This window comes from Columba livia, chromosome 5 (assembly GCF_036013475.1).
Source record: "Columba livia isolate bColLiv1 breed racing homer chromosome 5, bColLiv1.pat.W.v2, whole genome shotgun sequence".
NCBI lineage: Eukaryota > Metazoa > Chordata > Aves > Columbiformes > Columbidae > Columba > Columba livia.
This window is the reverse complement of record NC_088606.1, coordinates 6,590,602-6,609,092: the sequence shown is the minus strand read 5'-3', so window position 1 is coordinate 6,609,092 and position 18,491 is coordinate 6,590,602. Positions and strand designations below refer to the sequence as shown.

Here is an 18,491-nt window from a genome sequence, read left to right as displayed (position 1 = left end):
TTGTGCACACACACAGACATAGAAAACCCACAAAACAATAAACAACACAATCCACAAGCGATCACAGATACCAAAACCCTTCTTACCCAAAGATGGCTTGTGAGATAAACATTCTGAGCAAGACAAGTCACCAGGCAGCTGGTGTTGCATAAAGCCTTAGAGGAGTAACGAGATACAGAAATCCAAAGGGCACGAATACAGCAGCCTCCTTCCAAGTTGAATGTACTGAATGTTTGTAAAAAGCAATAATTACTATTAATGACTGTGTTGTGGTATTGCCTAGAGGCCTCACCCAGGTGTCAGGAGAACGGTGCCAAGCAGTGTGTGCACACCAGCGAGGAGGCGAGTCCTGCTCTGCAAAACACACACCGGGGGCTGAAAAACTGACTGGGGAAGAAGAAAACCTTGGGGAAAGAAGAAATCCTTGTAGAAAGAGAGGGCAAAGTTTCCCTCATGTCCAGAGAGAGTAGCTTATAGCAACACTCTAAGGTTCCACCTTGCCCCACTCATCGTGTGGGCATAGACTTGACTTATTCCGATAGATGCTGTCCACACCTTTCCCAAAGGCAGGTTTTAACCCTTTCCCTTTATTTTTCTTCCTGGCGCTAATAACAAACTGCGTTTACAATGTTCTCAAGTTGTCCAAGTGATTTTTCTTCTGGAGAAAACTTGCTTTAAAATGTGGTTTCTATTTAAAGCCTTGTATAACACATTTTAGCCCAAAGCATTTTTTAGTGGCTACATTCTAAACCACTTCAAAAGTGTGCTTTTTATAATATAAATCTTAAGAGGTGACTACCCTAATGTTTGTTTGACCTTCCCCTCTCACACTTTCACTGTACCACCCAACTCTGTCCTTTAAATAGAAAAAGCCTGTAGGTAGAACAATCCTGATACGGAGCGGGGAAATGTGTTTCAAGTGAGGTCATATATCACAGCAATGGAGTAAGACAGTGCAACTGCTGCACATGCTGGAGCCGACCTACCTGAAACATTTGGGAAAACTATTAGAACTGTGCCAGGGTCACATGAAGTAAACTTAGAGATGATGTCACGTTTTGTCTCTGCTTCAACTCTTCCAAAGGAAACCTGAAAATCTGGGGCAGAGGGGAAAAGGGGAAATCTGCTTCTCTGGCCCTGAGCTTCCTCACCTGGCAGTTGGAACAAACACCACGGCTACTGCCAACCTGCTGTACATCAGCTCCACAAGGCAAAGCTTTGCTCTGCAAGGTTACACCCTTATTTTCCCTTCTTGCAGCCTAGTTTCTCAGGTGCACAACACAAGCAGGGAATTCACATCCACAAAAGAATTAAATACTCTCAGCAGTAAAATGTGAAGTAACCATTCGGAGTAAAAGACACCTCTAACAAGTGGTTCAGCCACGTCACACACAGCAAAACCGCTGGCAGACGACTCAACATCGCCATGTACCAGACAGCAGGCAGGTGCAGAAGTCTGCCCAGGAGAGCAGGTGGGGAAGGGCTCAGGGAGATCAAAGTGTGTGCAATGAGCTTTGTCACCAGGGAAGGAGAACAGGGCTTGAATTCTCACCCAAGGTGGTGGTCTGGAATCTAACCAGCCCTCTGCCTTCCGGATCTGCCTAAAGGCCCCACCTCAAATACTGTGTTCAGTTTTGGGCCCCTCATTACAGGAAAAGACCTTGAGGTGCTGGACAGAGTTCAGAGAAGGGTAACGAAGCTGGTGAAGGGTCTGGAGCACAAGTGCGATGGGGAGCGGTTGAGGGAGCTGGGGTTATTTAGCCCGGAGAACAGGAGGCTGAGGGGAGACCTTATCGCTGTCTACAACTACCTGAAAGGAGGTTGTAGCATGGAGGAGGTTGGTCTCTTCTGCCAAGGAGCAAGTGACAGGACAAGAGGAAATGGCCTCAAGTTGCACCAGGGAGGTTCAGATTGGATATTAGGAAAAAATTCTTCACGGAAAGGGTTGTCAGGCACTGGAACAGGCTGCCCAGGGAAGTGGTGGAGTCACCATCCCTGGAGGGGTTTAAAAGACACAGAGACAAGGTTCTTAGGGACATGGTTTAGTGCTACATTTAGGTTATGGTTCGACTCTATGATCTTGAGAGTCTCTTCCAATCAAAATGATTCTATAATTCTGTGATTCTATAAATGACCCCTTCGACACCAAATATTAAGAGCCTTCTGACTGCCCTCCTTTCCTCTCACCACCCTGGCTGCTACATGAAGAAAGTAGCAGGTACTCAGACTTCTTGTTCCTTTTAGTACTTTAGGTGTCCCTTTTGTGCAACTGACTCCCACTCCTAACAACCCTATCTATTGAGCTTCTACCTTGTACATTTGCAGAGCCAGCACGATTACAAATTTTATTCTTCTTCACAAGGTTACAAAGAGCAGCCACGATTTCTGCTGCTTCTAAACCAAATTACCAGTGCAGGCTCTGGAGCCATTGGAAATTTAACAACCTAATCCTGGGAGCCAGAGCATCATAACATTCTATACGAATTGATGAGGTTTAGGCTATTTCAGGCAAAACTTCAACTCCCTTGCTGCAGAGGCTGAAAACCCCTGCAAGAGCAGTAAGTGGGGAATCTGTATCTAATGCTACGTAAATAAAAACCAGTTTTCATTTCCATGATTCTTCCAGGATCCTCTGGCTAAGATGCAACCATACTTTCTACTCATTCCCTCCTTCCCCCGCACCATCCAAAAAAATATACAAACAGAACTACACCCACATCATCTCCTCCAGATACTTGGACCCGTACGAGTGTGCCTGGTATTTCCCAGCCACACGATTCAGCTCTCCAGCCTCAGCCTTCTGATGCCAACAAAAACATGATATATTACTCACAGCGGTAAGCGCATTGGATACATTTCTACAAAACACCACAGTGCAAAGAGGAGTAAGGGCTCCTTTGAGAAATCAAAAGGGAGCGGCATCTCCATATTTTCCTTCAAATCGCATTCGCTGCCCCTCCTGCGTGTTCTAAGCCACCTCTTCCTCCTCCAGGACAAAAAAGCAAAGCCTCAGAAGCTCATAAAACCCAAGAAACAAAGCGTTTGGGAGTCACTCCTTTGAACGTACCCTTGTTTTTCTAAGCAAAATCCATCACTCCGCCATAATCACAAGTCACCCCAGCTAAGAAGAAAATAAACTCTGTTGATAACATAGTCCCTTCCCCAAAGGGCAAAGTTCTGCTTCAACTAATAGAAAGGGAAAGAAACCAACGTCTGTTCCTAAACCACCTCCTTCGGCACAGCAACATAAAACACTACCACAGTGGTATGTAAGGTCATTAGCTTCAAAGCAGCTTCAACTACTGTACTTGCAGAAGGAAAAATTCTGAAAGACACCATATGGCTTCTGTCATGGTAGATAAAGCTAATGGAGGCAAATAATGAAAATTTCAATTTCTCTTCTCTTTGTTTAATCTTTCCCAGTGCAGCACCGACAGTCCCCTGCAAGTCTTTCTTTTCCAGCTATAAAGCACTACCTTCTCTTTGAATCATGTGTTTTTCTCCATTAAGTAAAACATTTTATCTGCTGATGTCCTATAGTTCAGCAAATAGGATTAAAAATGTACAGAAAAAAGTAACTAGATAAAGATCTGATACTATGATAAATCCTATTACAGAAATTCAACTTCGACATTCTCATAGGCAGCGGAGTCGGAAGATAAAAGCCTACGGTCTCACGAGCACATCAAAAATGCAAACGTTAAGACTTACCAATTTCTTCTATTTCTTCCAGGAAATCATTATATTCAGTTAGACTGGGAAAGTCGTCCTCTCTTTTGTTGTATCTTTGAGACAAGATAAACGGGTATTTATATAGCACACAAAGATGCAATTTCAATTCAACCAGGCTCTTGCTGCAAGCGTATTAAGGACTGACCTGGTTTTATCAACAATGTGCTTTGTGGCTCCCACAACCGACCAACGCACAGAGTCTTTACAAGCAGACACAAGAGCTTTTTCCAAAGGAAAGGAGCCAGCCTGGCATAAACGGGTGTGATCTTTGACTACTGTTTGCTGACTCCTTTCCCAGGGTTACAGGTAAACAGGAGCACAGAGGCAAGTACATTCTAATTGCAAACCGGCCCTTCAGCACGACAAACCTGTTAACAAAGGCAGAGACAAGAGGGATGCTCACAAGAGAAAAGCTTTTCTACAAGTATCAGAAAAGGGAGTTTGGCTTTGTGCCAACAACAGAAACCATGTGTCAGCAGCAAACAAACTTCTATGCAATTATCTTATTCCACATCAACAGGCCATTCCAGAACTCACTTATCCAACTCTTGATAACTGGAAAAAGTCAAAAGATGAAGGGACAACTGGCTAGACCATGGACAGCCTTAAAGTCAGGACATGCAGGCTTTCTTACCAAGAAAATACAATGCTAAGATTCTGCCTGCTGTGCTGACCAAGATACATTCAGGAGTACAAAAATCTAATCCAAAGAACTTGGGTCAAGTTCCAATTTGGGGACATTTTCTCTGCCTACTAAAAACTGATCTGGCAAATGCAAGTGGGCCCAGCATTTTGTTTTCTGTTCCAACTACGCTTCATTCCACGTTTAGTCAACCAAGTTGACTCCATTCCAGTTTGACTTTTGTTAACTTCAGCAGACTTTATAATAAACATCAAAATTATTACTACTTTCCACATCAGCATCTTGGTATTCAACAACACAATTTCTCCGCATCTCAGCAATATCATATGATTCATTTAGTGTTGTACTAAGTTTTAAACAAAGCTGCCAAGCTTACAATTGACCTGCACCTTCATTTTTGCATACATAAGTCTCTCCAGGTTTGTTAGATACCACCAGACCATCTTCTACCAATACTGGCATTCTTATAAAATCTTGTTTCTCAGCCACAAGGAGTGAGATGCAATTTTAGACCTCATTTATCTCAATTCAAGAGCTCTCAAATCTGCATGACAGACTAGTAACACAAGACTTATAAGGAACCATTTCCACTAACAATTGCTCTGTGAAGTAGAAAACAATGTGAACATAGCTGCTCTTTTGTCCATTTGCATTTTGAAGGGAACTGGCCTTCAACTCTCAGAACTGGTCTCCAGGGAACAAAACAATCAAGGTCCTGTTTCTTGCCCCACTCCCATGTTTACCCCCTCAAAGAGAAAGCAGCTGTAGTCCTCAATATCTAATCATCTCCATTTAAGGGGCAAGGCTTTGCCAAAGGAGGCCACATTGAAACATCCAACAGTTTCCAAAGCCAAGCAGAAACCCCTCAAGGCCAAGCTGAGCATTCAGTCCTCAGCTGTTGCATAAAATCAGATTCTCTGAAATCTCTCCATGTTAAATGGAGTCAAGTTTTATGGATTGTCACTTAAAAAAAAACCAAACAAACTCCTCTGTACTACTAGAGGAATAAGTAGATTTTTAAAAACAGCAATCCATCAAATACATCCACCTCCTGTTCTTTAACCGGCAATACTCACATTTTCAGCACTTTCTTCCGAATTTCCACTTCCTTGTCGACAGCAGGGTCCTCAAAGAGCTGCACTCTGAAGTTGCTCTTGCGCAGGGGGGTGTCACACTCGTGGCAGTTCCCAGCCCCTCGCACGAACAGCAGATCCACGCAGCTCTCGCATCTACGGGAGAAACGAAGGGAGGAAAAAGGGGCAGAAAGATGTTAAACAGCAACTGAAACACAGGATTGTCCCCCCTTTTTTTGTTTATACATGTACTATAAATACACAGCTTATCTGCCCTTGATTTCACTGTTTCTTCAACACGTGACAGCGGTGAGGAGACAAGGGCTCTCCACCCCGGCTGAGAGGAAACCATCTCAGCAGCACAAACACATTTATTCTCCCTGCCCAAACAACTCGGCCTCTTTGCTGAGCCAAAGTTAATCCAAACACAATGATGGGGTTTGTGTCAAGGGGAAGATTGTTTATTGACACCATTAAACTCATTTCACGTGGACCATACTGCAATATCCTTATGTGTGAGCACCTTGCCGCACAAAGAGCCCTGTTTATTTTCACGATGCCATCCACAGCACAAGGTGCTATTCAGCACAAGCAGCGATACCAAATCTTGCCCAGAGCCTCCCAAGCATCTGCCAACAACAAACCTGAGCTAAACCCCAGCCCCACAAAGCTAAAAGAATAAAAATACCATTTTAACCAGTGACTAGCGTTACGCAGCTCTCCAGTGCCTTCTGTTAATACTTTTTAAATTGCACATAAAATATATTGTGCACAGAGGCCGCACAGCAATAAACCAAAAATACCTTCCTGGTTTTACTTCTTTTGTCTTAATGAAGATTTCAGGTTTTAACAAGACACTTGCTGACCAGTCGAGTTGGCAGCTGATAAAGGAAGAGCTCACAACAAGAAAACCCATTTTAAAAAAAGGTCTTGGATACTAATCATGTGCAAACTTCTAGCAGAGGACAACACCTGCTGCAGTCATTTCCTACTGCTGGGAGGCAAGAGGGTGCCTATTTATAGCTTTGGGATCCTGAAGTCAAAACAGTTGTACGTGGAGGGCTAAGCTGTATTGTACCTTCACAAACCCAGCACTGAAGTTAAACAGGTTAAGAGAAACAACACCGACATGGTGACGAAGGATCTTCAGCAAAACCTTCACCCTGCTGACCTATCCCCAACTGAACTGGTTCCAGTGCTCACAGAGGCAGAGCTATAGCTGGAGCCAACCAGTTAAACCCAGCTGCTGTTTTCTAGATTAGAAGGTGAAAAACAAATGCAATTGTGTCTTACAATTGAAAAAAAAAAAAAAAGGTTTGTTGTGTTTTTTAAACACAAGTAAAACTACAGTTTCAAAATGCATCTTCCACAGCAGCTGCCAATGTTCAAGAGGAAACCTTGAATTTATTTGGACGTTTTCCTGCTCCAGAATTCCAGTAGTTAAAAAACCAAGCACATGTAAGGACAGTTTATCTGAGAAGGGAAAGATCAAACTTTTTAGCACACTAGGCCTTAAATTCCCAAGTTATTGGGATATCAACTCAAAAACTGTGCTTCTTTATGAAAAGAATTTAGCTCATCAGCATGGGAGAAGCAACACTAACTGCAAGAGAGAAGGAAAGGCAGGGAAAGGGTTTTCTCCTTCCTCCCCAACCTGTCTGTGCAGCAACAGCCCGGGACAGAAGGACGGATTCACTGTCTCCATTTTAGCAGCTCGTGCTGTTTATAAGTCTCTCTCAACACAGCAACTAAAGAGCAGAAAACAAACAACAAAAACAATCAATAATCCTCCTTCATATTTTAAAGTTATAGAAAAGGGAGCGTGAAGCTGCAGAACTCGGCAGGTGGCTCCAAGTGCAGGTGTTTGTATCATTTTGTTTTATCATGGAATTGCCTAAGGACCAACAAAACAGGGTCCCCGTGTGCAAAATATTACGCACCGACAGCAGCACCTGAAACTACCTCATGCCCCCCCCCCCATCCCTTCCCTAAATCAAAGGCATTTCAAGTTCACACAGGACTTGACTATATAGAAAAAAAATCCCTCCTTGGAAAAGCACTCGATACAAGTGTTTTCAGTGCCTTCCCAAACTGGGACCAGTGTTTCTGAGGCTGGAAAATAGCTTTGTATACCAAAAAAATGAGTCAATGTCTCACTATGGGAATCCCACATCAGGCAATCACCTTCTTACTCCCCCATGCACATCCACCCTTGTATTTATTCAGAGATGATTCCTTCTGAATTCAGAAAGGGTTATATGGGGCATGTGAAGGGCAGACCTGGGCTCTGCCCAAATCCTGCCTCCCCTCCAGCTCCGGACAGATAAACACACACAGTTAGATCCCGAGCTTACTCGCTAGCAGGTCTGTCATTCTTGCCGCCCCAAAAACGCAGCTGCTTTCCCAGCGATGGCAAACATGTTCGGTCACACATTTCCACCTGATTCTTGAGGAAGAAAAACAACCATCCCCCAAATCCCTCCCAAACGAGTTCTTTCGGTTTTGCTGCAGACCAAAATCAGAGTGTATATAAATACCAGGAAAGCAGGATTCAAGGAAGACAGATTTAATAAATTATTTCATGGCTTGAAACTGCATTTTCAAAACATGACTTGAAAAAAATTTACCTCATACTGTACATACAGCATGATTTTTTTCTCTTTAAGAGATGCAACAATTCCTATGATTTCACCAAAGGTACCCAACCCATGCAGCCATCAGACATCCTGGGCAGCACAGGGGGACACCCCAACACACAGCTGGCACTGCAGAGCTCCCTCATGGACACAGACCACACCAGTTCAGGTGATCTTTCCATTTCTTGGCAAGTCCAACACTCCTGCACTTGTCTTAGCGTAAGGACAGGCAGACTACAGAAGCAGGATATCACTCAGTGCATTTTTAATTGGCCAACACATCATACATAGCTCTCCCCAAAGAAGCAAAGCACCGAAACACCTGCTTAACTCCCCTGCAAATCATGGCCAAAACAGGTGGCCACAGATCTTCTTAAATTAGGACCCTTAAATCAGCCATTTTTAATATGCATATATGTATTATATATGCATACATGCTATCTACATAAACTAACAATGACAGATGTTCATGCTTAAGTCAAGTCCATACTTCTGTTCAAAATTGAATGTATCTGAAGACAACAGCTTCAGGTGAGGTCCAAACACGCTCAGGATGTGATACTGCCAATTCTCCTCTTCACAGTGAGGCTGTACAGCCTCTGTGACCCGTATTGCATTTCACACAGTCACTAAAATCTTTCATTACCGTTTGGATTTAAGTTTGTCTCCTGGAAATAGGTAATGCAGATGAAGATATCAATAGAAAACACCCAGGGAGCTACATATGCACAGACAACAGGGGAAGACTATTAGTAATGCCACCAATGAAAGCAATCACAACACCTCCAGGAATAATAACGTCTCCCGGTCTTCTACACGAAGATAATAAACAGCAGTATGCTCATTTTCATTGCCATGGGCACTGGTTTGTTCTGTCTTGTTCTTCCATTCCCATGAAATATTAAACAAGTGGCTCAGTCTCTAAGCAGTCTAGAAAAATGCTACATTTTTGAGGAAAGCAAATAATAAAGCATCTAGACAGCTTGGCACTATCAATACACAAATAGCACAGTGTGACCTTATGTCATTGTTCAAGGACTTCAGGATCAGGTTCATACTAAAAATGCTTTTGGTATGATGCAGAAAATAAGCAGAGGTTCCTCTCCAGAAGACTGTTAGATACTAATCTACTAAATTACACTTACTGGAACTGTTTGTTTTGGACAAAGTGTCTTCAAAGGGTACAAGATTTGTGCCCAGTCCTGCATTCCCCACACATGCACTTCATGGAGAGATGACGGCAGATAAGGAATCAACGCCTGTGGACAGGGAATGGATGGAAACGGCTCATGACGTTACCATAGTCTGATGGTGCTGCTAACTTTTCTAGTTTGGCTGGCAAGAGAGCAAACAGAACCGAATAAAGATCTATTTTCACAAGCGGGAGTACAAGATATTCTTTCTTTTAATATTTTAGATTCTGCCAAGCATAGCAAAAATTTGCAGGACTTGAGATATATGGCCATTTATCAGTTCAGAAAATAAAAGCATCTTTGTAGCTTTTACTGGTGATTAGGAATACTACGGAATGAGTTACTACCCTTCTTTAGAATGGGTATTTTTAGTAAATATACTTATTAAACAGTATCAAATGTTTAGAATCTCTCAGCCCCTCTTCTTCAGCTGTTATAACCAAGGTGTTTCTCCTATTTAAATTACATGCCTAACAAATTATCCTCTCTACTATGGAAAAAACAGTTTAGATTAAAAATACAGCCCTCAACATATAGCCAAGACCTGAATCGCAAACAAATGGAGGGGAAAGAATGAGCAAAAAAAGATGTGTTTTCACTTGTTCCTCAATTCTGATGTCAGAGAGATATTTACTTACAGAAATGGAATGACTCTTGATTTATGGAGAGGGAACATTAAAAACCCATGAAAACACACACATGAGAAAGCTCACAGAAAGATAGCTAGATTTTTAAATAAAAGTTGCTTCTAGAAACATTCACAGGGTTTTTTGCTTAGCTTGGGTTAGACAATTTTGTGTTCTTGTACGGAGATTCTTGAACTGACACAAGAACAAGCCAATTTGGAATGAGCTGCTGTCAAACCTGTTTATTTCACAACCTTCTGTACACACAACGAGTCCTCATAACCCACATTGGTTTCTGCTACACAGCCCAGGGTCCGTCTCCCCTTTGCAGTTGACCATTGCAGGTTTATTTTCCAGGCTGCTGGACTAATAGGCACGGTCTAGAAGGAAAGTTCTCCCTCGAACCCACAGCAGCGACGATTTATGTGATCCAAAAAGCTAAGGGAGCTGAGCAAAAGCAATTTTTTCCCATGCTACAGGTTAGGGATCAAAAACTGAGGGAAGAGAACAAAGCATGAACGCAACAACACAAAGAGCCTCAGAATAAAGGAGCTTACAAGACTAGTAGCTCCCAGATGAGTAGGGAGGTTGGGACAAAAATAAGTCTTTTCCTTGTTGCACTTCAGCTTCAGGAGTTCAGAAATCCTCATTCAAGTACACACAGAAGCAGCTGCCTGTGTGTTCTGGGCCATCTCTTCCTTGTCCGCCAAATACAGGAGGGAGCTGGGAGGAAATGATCCCAAATGCTCTTTCCCTCTCCTCTCCGTTCAGACTCTGAAGTCCCAGCAATGGGGATTTGCTATTCTCACTGTGTAAGGAGACAACTTCAGAATGCTCTCAAAACCTTATTTGGACGAAACACCCACAAGAGGTTTGACTTCAAGCAGTAAATAAACAGGTCTCACAGCAGCCCACAAACCACGGAGAGATTACCGCTCATTATGGCAATAAGACGTATCTCGGGTTTCAGACAGAAATCACAACTACCAATCAACAGATGGTATTTTTTTTGGGTTTTAAACACTGTTGATAAGTTATCTTCAGTTGTCTGCAGCTCCCCTCTGTTCAGCCCACAGCAACATGTGCTGCAAAACGAAATCTCCGAGATTACTTCACTAACATTTTCTTCCTCCAAAGTATTGAGACTCCAGAGAGCTGATCTTAACCCCTCCTGTAAACAACAAAACCAAAAAACAAGACTCTAATACTCTGCCTATATCTGTATTATGTCAATTCTCAGCATCATCTGCCAAGCTGCTGAGCATACAATCCTTCTTTGAAACGACTTATGTCTTTTGGGAACAGGATGAGCACACGCACTTTGGTTCATTTTCGTTCTGTCAGACGAGTTCTGCTCTATGATGCAGAAAGGAGGAGGTTAAATGAGCCCAGACATCTCAAAAATGTAGGAGACACTCAGCCACAATTAACCCTTTTTTTCCAAATACTCATAAACATACCCCGATACGCAGACCAGTTCATCTCAACTGCACGCATCAGAAAGAAAGCAGAGCAGGTAGTGGTTGAACTACAGCCTTGAATGACTGGCATTTTAAGGAAAAAAAGACATACTGAGTCGATTAATAAGAAACAGAAACATTTCCACCACCCATTGTGTTTCAACATCTCCATTACAAAACCATTTCAAGTGGCTTGGACCTGACAAGAGTTCGCAGCAAGCTGAAACTTAACTCAAATTTATCCAGTATAGAGGAGCCTTTTATTTTTTCCTAGAACAACAACAACCAAAAAAGAGCCTTTTATAGTATTAACTCTGGACAGTATAGATAAATATATTTCTACAGGTATTTAAATAAAAGTGGTTCTTTATGAGATACTGCTGCCTAGTCAATTAAGCACATAATCCCAAAAAACATGTCTTACAGTACAATTATGTCAATTTGGTCAAACAACAGGCCAACACTTGACAGGCCAATTCCTGACACTTCAAGAGCAGCTGTGTGGCATTGAGAAATAAAGTGCTTTCACAACAACTAGGCATACCAAAATTGACCCAGAATTTACCCAGTGTACCAGAACAACTACTTCAAATCCATTACAGTCTACTGGGCAAACACATGCACTAAAATAATAATTCAGCTATGTCAATAACCCTTTTATTATGCTTTATTCTCTTTGAATAAGAACCCTTGCAAGTTTTCAGGGTTCTCAACAAACACCAAATTGGGTAACTATCAGGATTAGCAGCTGCCATAGCACACCTGAACTTAAGATACAATTACAGAAACTTTCCATGTCTGGATAAAGTGCAAAAAGTGCACTTTTTTTAGACATGATCCAGCTCAACATTGCCCGTTGTCTCACAAGACAAACACACTTACTGTTAACAAATTTCAGATCTCACACCAAACTCGGCACAAGACCCATTGCTCCCTTCTCCTTCTATATCCATTTTGAAACATAGAATCATTTTGGTTGGAAGAGACCCTCAAGATCGAGTCAAACCATAACTTAACCTAAATCTAGCACTAAACCATGTCCCTAAGAGCCTCATCTCTGCATCTTTCAAACCCCTCCAGGGATGGTGACTCCACCACTGCCCTGGGCAGCCTGTTCCAAAGCCTGACAATCCCTTCCGTAAAGAATTTTTTTCCTAATATCCAGTCTGAACCTCCCCTGGTGCAACTTGAGGCCATTTCCTCTCATCCTATCACTTGCTACTTGGGAGAACAGACCAACACCCTCCATGCTACAACCTCTTTGCAGGTAGTTGTAGAGAGTGAGAAGGTCTTGTTACCCCATGGGAAAGTCCTTTGCCATGATATGAATTATACAAAATGGGAGGTATGATATGAAACTGGGAGGAGTGGTTGATACAGCAGAAGGCTGTGCTGCCATTCAGTGAGACCTGGACAGGCTGGAGGACTCAGCAGAGAACACAAAGAAATTCAACAAAGGCAAGTGAAGGGTCCTGCACCTGGAGGAACAACCCCAGGTACCAGTACAGGTTAGGGGCAGACCTGCTGGAAAGCAGCTCTGCAGAGAAGGACTTGGGAGTCCTGGTGGACAACAGGTTGACCACAAGTCAACAATATGCGCTTGTGGCCAAAAAGGCAAATGGTCCCTGGGGTGCATTAAGAATAGTGTGACCAGCAGGCCGAGGGAGGTTGTTCCTCCCCCTCTGCTCTGCCCTGGTGAGGCCGCAGCTGGAGAACTGCATCCAGTTCTGGGCTCCCCAGTTTAACAAGGACAAGAAATTACTGGAGGGAGTCCAGCAGTGGGCTACAAAGGTAACTGGGGGTCTGAAGCACCTTTCTTATGAGGAGAGACTGAGAGAGCTGGGGCTGTCCAGCCTGGAGAAGAGAAGCTGAGAGGGGATCTCATCAATGTTTATCAATATCTCAAGGGCGGGTGTCAAGAGGATGGACCAGACTCCTTTCAGTGGTGCCCAGTGACAGGGTGAGGGGCAACGGGCACAGACTAAAGCACAGGAGGTTCCATCTGAATATGAGGAGAAACTTCTATGGCAGGGGCTGAACTGCCCCCAGAGCTGACAGCTCTTACTAACTCAGATAATTTAAGCATTCACTTACTTAGTCTTACAAAACATCTGCACACACCAGAAATCACACTGGAGAAAAAAAAACACACAAAAAAACAAACAACAACAACACAGACAAAAGAAAATAAATGCTTTGTGGACCCAAAATAGTCAGGACAAATCTTTTACTTGCCCCAAACCAAAGCTTCTACCTTCTGTTCTGTACTTTCAATGTGTTTTACAGTGCAACAATAGCATGTGGAAGCAAGACAAGGAAATACAGCTACATGGCAAAATAGAAAATAATATTGAAAAGGTATTTGTGGCATGATGGGATATCCTGACCACATTACTGAGGGCTTGTCACAAGACACTCCTGTATTTCACGTCTAGTCTCTGAAAGTAAGACGATAAATTTGATAAGACACCCATCTGTAAAAGAACCAGGCACCTGATCAAGGTTTTCCTTAAAACCAACAGTGTTTTGGGGTCTCAATGGAAAACATGCAAGTGTTTAAAACTCTCTCAAATCAAAACCTTTACTGATGCCTTGGAAATGTACCTGTCAAAGACCTGCATGTGCTGGCTCATCTCTCCCAGCTTTTGGGAGGAACTGAGCCAAACTTCTGCCAAGAGCACAGGTTTGTATTTCACTTGAAGCATGAAATGTACACAGTCCAGTTTCTTATGCTATTCAAATAGAGAGAGACAGTGTGGGTGTATGTGCACACACTTAAAAACAGCTAAAAGAAAAAAGTCTGCTGGAGCAATACTTGCATTGTCCATGTTCTGGATAGCTTAGAAAATACTATCAATGCTCAAACAGCAATGTGTGGTGAAGCACTGTCTTCTCTACCGTTAAGCTTCCTTGGTTCGAAAAGACTGAAAGAACAAAATGCTATGGAGGAGTTCCTGCATAAATAGTGTTTTACGATACAAGAAAATCAACTGTTTCTTTGTAACTTGTCATAAACGAGTGATCAGCCTCAAAGGTTAAGACACCAAGTCCCATTCTCATGAGCAGTAAAAGTCTGAAGAACCTGGAGTTTAAATATGCAGCCCAGGAAACCCAAAATTCTATTTCTACATGTTAAGCCAGCACCAATGCCAAAGCTGCTGCTGTAATTTGCCTCAGCACCACCGTACACCGTCCTCTCCTGCAGGCCAGAAACAACCATTTGTGCGGCCACATGGCTGTTTCCCGAGTTATTTTCCAGCCAGATGAACTCTCCCATTTAGTTCACCACACAGGTCACAAACACTTGTACCGGCACACAGCAATGGGCAAAGCCAAGGGAGGAATGAGCAACCAGGGTGAGAAAGTTGAAGTTGTCAAATATAAAATCCCAGGCAAATCAAGCACTATTGTGAAAGTCTTGAAAGCCAGACATGTTGAAGACTCATTCACTGGAGAAGCTGAAGCATGAAGAGAACAAGGGCTGTGTTTAGTACTTGTGAAAACACCACCACATACCTACATAGCTTTGCAGACCTGCTCTCCCAGTGGAAACAGGAGAACCCTCAAGTGAATTCCAGATCCCAACAAGTTCAGCAGCCAAACTTCTTGCAGCCTTCAGACAGCTTAGGACATCCCTCAAGGGTCAGTAGGGGCACCAGTACTATTTGATATATTCATCGATGACTTGGATGAGGGAATAGAGCGCACTGTCAGCAAGTTTGCTGATGACACCAAGCTGGGAGGAGTGGCTGACACTGGAAGCTGTGCTGCCATCAGAGACCTGGACAGGCTGGAGAGCTGGGCAGGGAAAAATTTAATGAAATATAACAAGGGCAAGTGTAGAGTCTTGTATCTGGGTAAGAACAACCCCAGGTTCCAGTATAAGTTGGGGAATGACGTATTAGAGAGCAGCATAGGGGAAAGGGACCTGGGGGCCCTGGGGGACAGCAGGATGACCATGAGCCAGCACTGGGCCCTTGTGGCCAGGAAGGCCAATGGTACCTGGGGTGTGTTATAAGGGGGGTGGTCAGTAGGTCCAGAGAGGTTCTCCTGCCCCTCTACTCTGCCCTGGTGAGACCACACCTGGAATATTGTGTCCAGTTCTGGGCCCCTCAGTTCCAGCAGGACAGGGAACTGCTGGAGAGAGTCCAGTGCAGGGCAACAAAGATGCTGAAGGGAGTGGAGCATCTCCCGTGTGAGGAAAGGCTGAGGGAGCTGGGGCTCTGGAGCTGGAGAAGAGGAGACTGAGGGGTGACTCATTAATGGTTATAAATATGCAAAGGGTGAGTGTCAGGAGGATGGAGCCAGGCTCTTCTGGGTGACAACCAATGATAGGACAAGGGGAAATGGGTACAAACTGGAACACAGGAGGTTTCATTTAAACTTGAGAAGAAACTTCTTCTCAGTGAGGGTGCCAGAGCCTGGAACAGGCTGCCCAGAGGGCTTGTGGAGTCTCCTACTCTGGAGGCATTCAAGGGGGTCATCACCTGCCACGGGTTACTGTGCAGAGGAACCTGCTGAACATCTGCCCTGAACATTTGACAAGTTTATTTTGTTTTGTAAGCTAAAAACGTTAAAAGAGAAGTAAAGAATGAACCCAAACCCAAGTGAGGCATCTCTTGTTGCAGGGGATCGCTGGTTGAGGAGCGTGCATGCTGTCCTCGTACCTAAAATAAGTTCATTTGTGCCGTATCACTTCCAAGAGCTGGCACTTTTGATCCGCTAATGATCTTTAGCATCACAGGCACCTTCTCACGCTGAAACGGCAGCACTAAGAAAGGCAAGTTCCTAGAGTTACAGGTTTAGTTTTAGTTTCTGTAAGCCAGCAGATTTTATTGCATTTTCTTGAAAAAGCTTCTTTATTTCACCAGGATAAATGCAAGGGAGATATTCATTAGAAAATCCCAACAGTAGCAATTCAAACAGTTTCTCCACCTCCCAAGTCTCATTTGGGAATCTCTCACTTCCTACCCATTTTTAAGGGTCATTCCTCACTCCATTTTCACATAATCCCTAAACAACCATTATCACATCTTTTCTCAGCATGAGATAAAATATAGACTGTGCTTAATAAACAGTGGAGACCTTAAAATTACATTCTTGGTGGGACACAGCTTGATAAATATCTCAGACGTCTTGAAATACCCTACAATATACAACACGTCACTAGTGAAACAACCTCAGAAACAAATACGTTTTGACTTATTAAAAAAGAAAGGAAAAACACACCAAAACCTCCTCCCCCTATCCCATGTTGGTCATTGAACAGGTCAAATTGCAATTTCCTTGTTAAGGGTGGCAGAGATCCTGATCTACTTAAAACTTCTGCTTTGTAAATTTAATCATTAAAAAAATGCTTAAAAATAAACAGCAATTGCTGTTTCAGTACATTAAAGCAGTTGGTGGACATCACGTAAACTTTTTGAAGGTAAAATTTAAGGTCACATTCAACACAACTTCTCTTAGGTGCTAAAAATAAGGAGGACACATGTCAGCCCTTCATTAGCTATGCTGGCACCTTAACCATTCCCTACACATTGGACGGAACAAAACCCCAGCTTTATTTCAGTGAAGTTGGAGGTGCCTTCACAGGTTGTTACCAACAAGGTAACACAAAGTGTTCTCCCAAAGTTGCGGCACACTTCGAACAATTTGATCACAATGAAAATTCACTCTGCATATTCATTCTTTTTGTATTTGTTAGTAGGAGAAACGGTAAGAATTGGTTTTACAATGTGGGAGCAAGAAGCAAGACAACATGCATTAATGGAGGATCAAAAAGACAAAAGCAAAATAAATATTTTAGTAAAACATGTTATGTTGTTTGTACTTGTATCAGTACTCATTACACCACCAACCATAGAAAACAGAACACCCAGGGTAGTTACTCTGCAGTGAACACAGAACAGGGACAAGAGGCGGCAGAGGACACGGGCAGGGGGACCCAGAGCCACCTCCCCGCATTGGGAAGCTGATCACGATCAAACTGTTGTCAACTAATTCAGAGTCAGATAAACCTCCACAAATCTGTTCTTCATTATGTGAGGTTCCTCCCACACATAAACACCAAACTCTGAGCACAGATCTGTCAGGCATTTGTGTGTGGCTCATTATTTGTGTGCAGAAATAGCTTGGAAGACGGATTTTTGAAGGCCTGTTTTAGCATAAACCCCACCTGCCACCCTCGGCAAAACCGGTCCAACTTACTCATTTTGCAAATATTTTTGCTCATTTCTATCTCTGCATTATGTTAACTGACAAAAAACTTCTCAGAATTCCCATTCACTACTCCAGACAACCAAAAACCCACCTCTACCCATGGCCACGGCCTCACGCTGCGTGGCACCAAAACCCACTAGTCCCACCGATTAAGAACCATTGAAAACCAGTAAGGAAACGGAGATCTGGCCCAAGATTCAGATGATCAGTTCCAGACAATACTCGAGCTTATCTGTTTTCTCCAAACATCAGCTGAGAAGCATTTGACAATGCTGCAGGTTCTCTCATAAACACCACACTGCTCCATAATTATACGGGATCTGTGTGCATATTCCAAAGCAGCATTTATTTAGGCTCACAACAGCTATATTAAAGCCACGTGTAAAGAACATTGTTCCTGGTCTGAGAAACAGTGAAAAGTGTTTTCCTTATGCATATAAATCACACACAATAAACGCTTGATATTATCTTGTGCCACAAAAGCAGCCAAATTAAAACAAATCAGGAGAGTATACCCTTGAGTGCATATTCATAGGAAGGCTGAGAGCCTTTGAGCACAGAATTTTATCCTTGGTGTATGCTCCTAGCCTCATTCTAATAAGCTTATGACAGACAATGACAGGATTTCTTCTTCAACCCCCCAAAATCAAAATATCCATTTGTTAAGTGAATTTTTGATTGTGCAGACCCTCCAAGAAAGTGAATTCCAAGATGACCAACAGATTGGGGGACACGTTAAAGAAACCCAAAAAAGCCAAGGATCAGTTCTTCAGAAAACAGAGACGCCTCCAATTGCTGACATTTCACAGGTGCCCATTTAACACCAAGCACCTTTAGCTTTCTTGGCCAAAGCAAACTGCATATGTGCAAAAGATTAAATTTTCTCTGCTGAAAAACTAATCTCTACGG

General features: G+C 43.0%; 1 protein-coding gene across 10 annotated transcripts in view; it reads right to left on the bottom strand.

Moving 5' to 3' along the window:
• Window positions 1-18,491, bottom strand: part of MNAT1 (MNAT1 component of CDK activating kinase) — a 129,357-nt gene that overhangs the window by 86,679 nt on the left and 24,187 nt on the right. For 8 of the 10 annotated variants that reach the window (XM_065065833.1, XM_065065831.1, XM_065065827.1 and 5 more), the window contains exons 2-3: window positions 5,452-5,604; window positions 3,712-3,785 (exon numbers count right to left, since the gene is read on the bottom strand). Coding sequence is in view for 5 of the 10 variants with exons in the window: in XM_065065827.1 (XP_064921899.1) it covers window positions 3,712-3,785; window positions 5,452-5,604 (227 nt within the window). In the remaining 5 variants the exon portion in view is untranslated. Of the gene's footprint in view, window positions 1-3,711; window positions 3,786-5,451; window positions 5,605-9,229; window positions 12,905-18,491 lie in introns of those variants that run through there. The other 2 variants (XM_065065834.1, XM_065065835.1) reach the window with 2 other exon arrangements.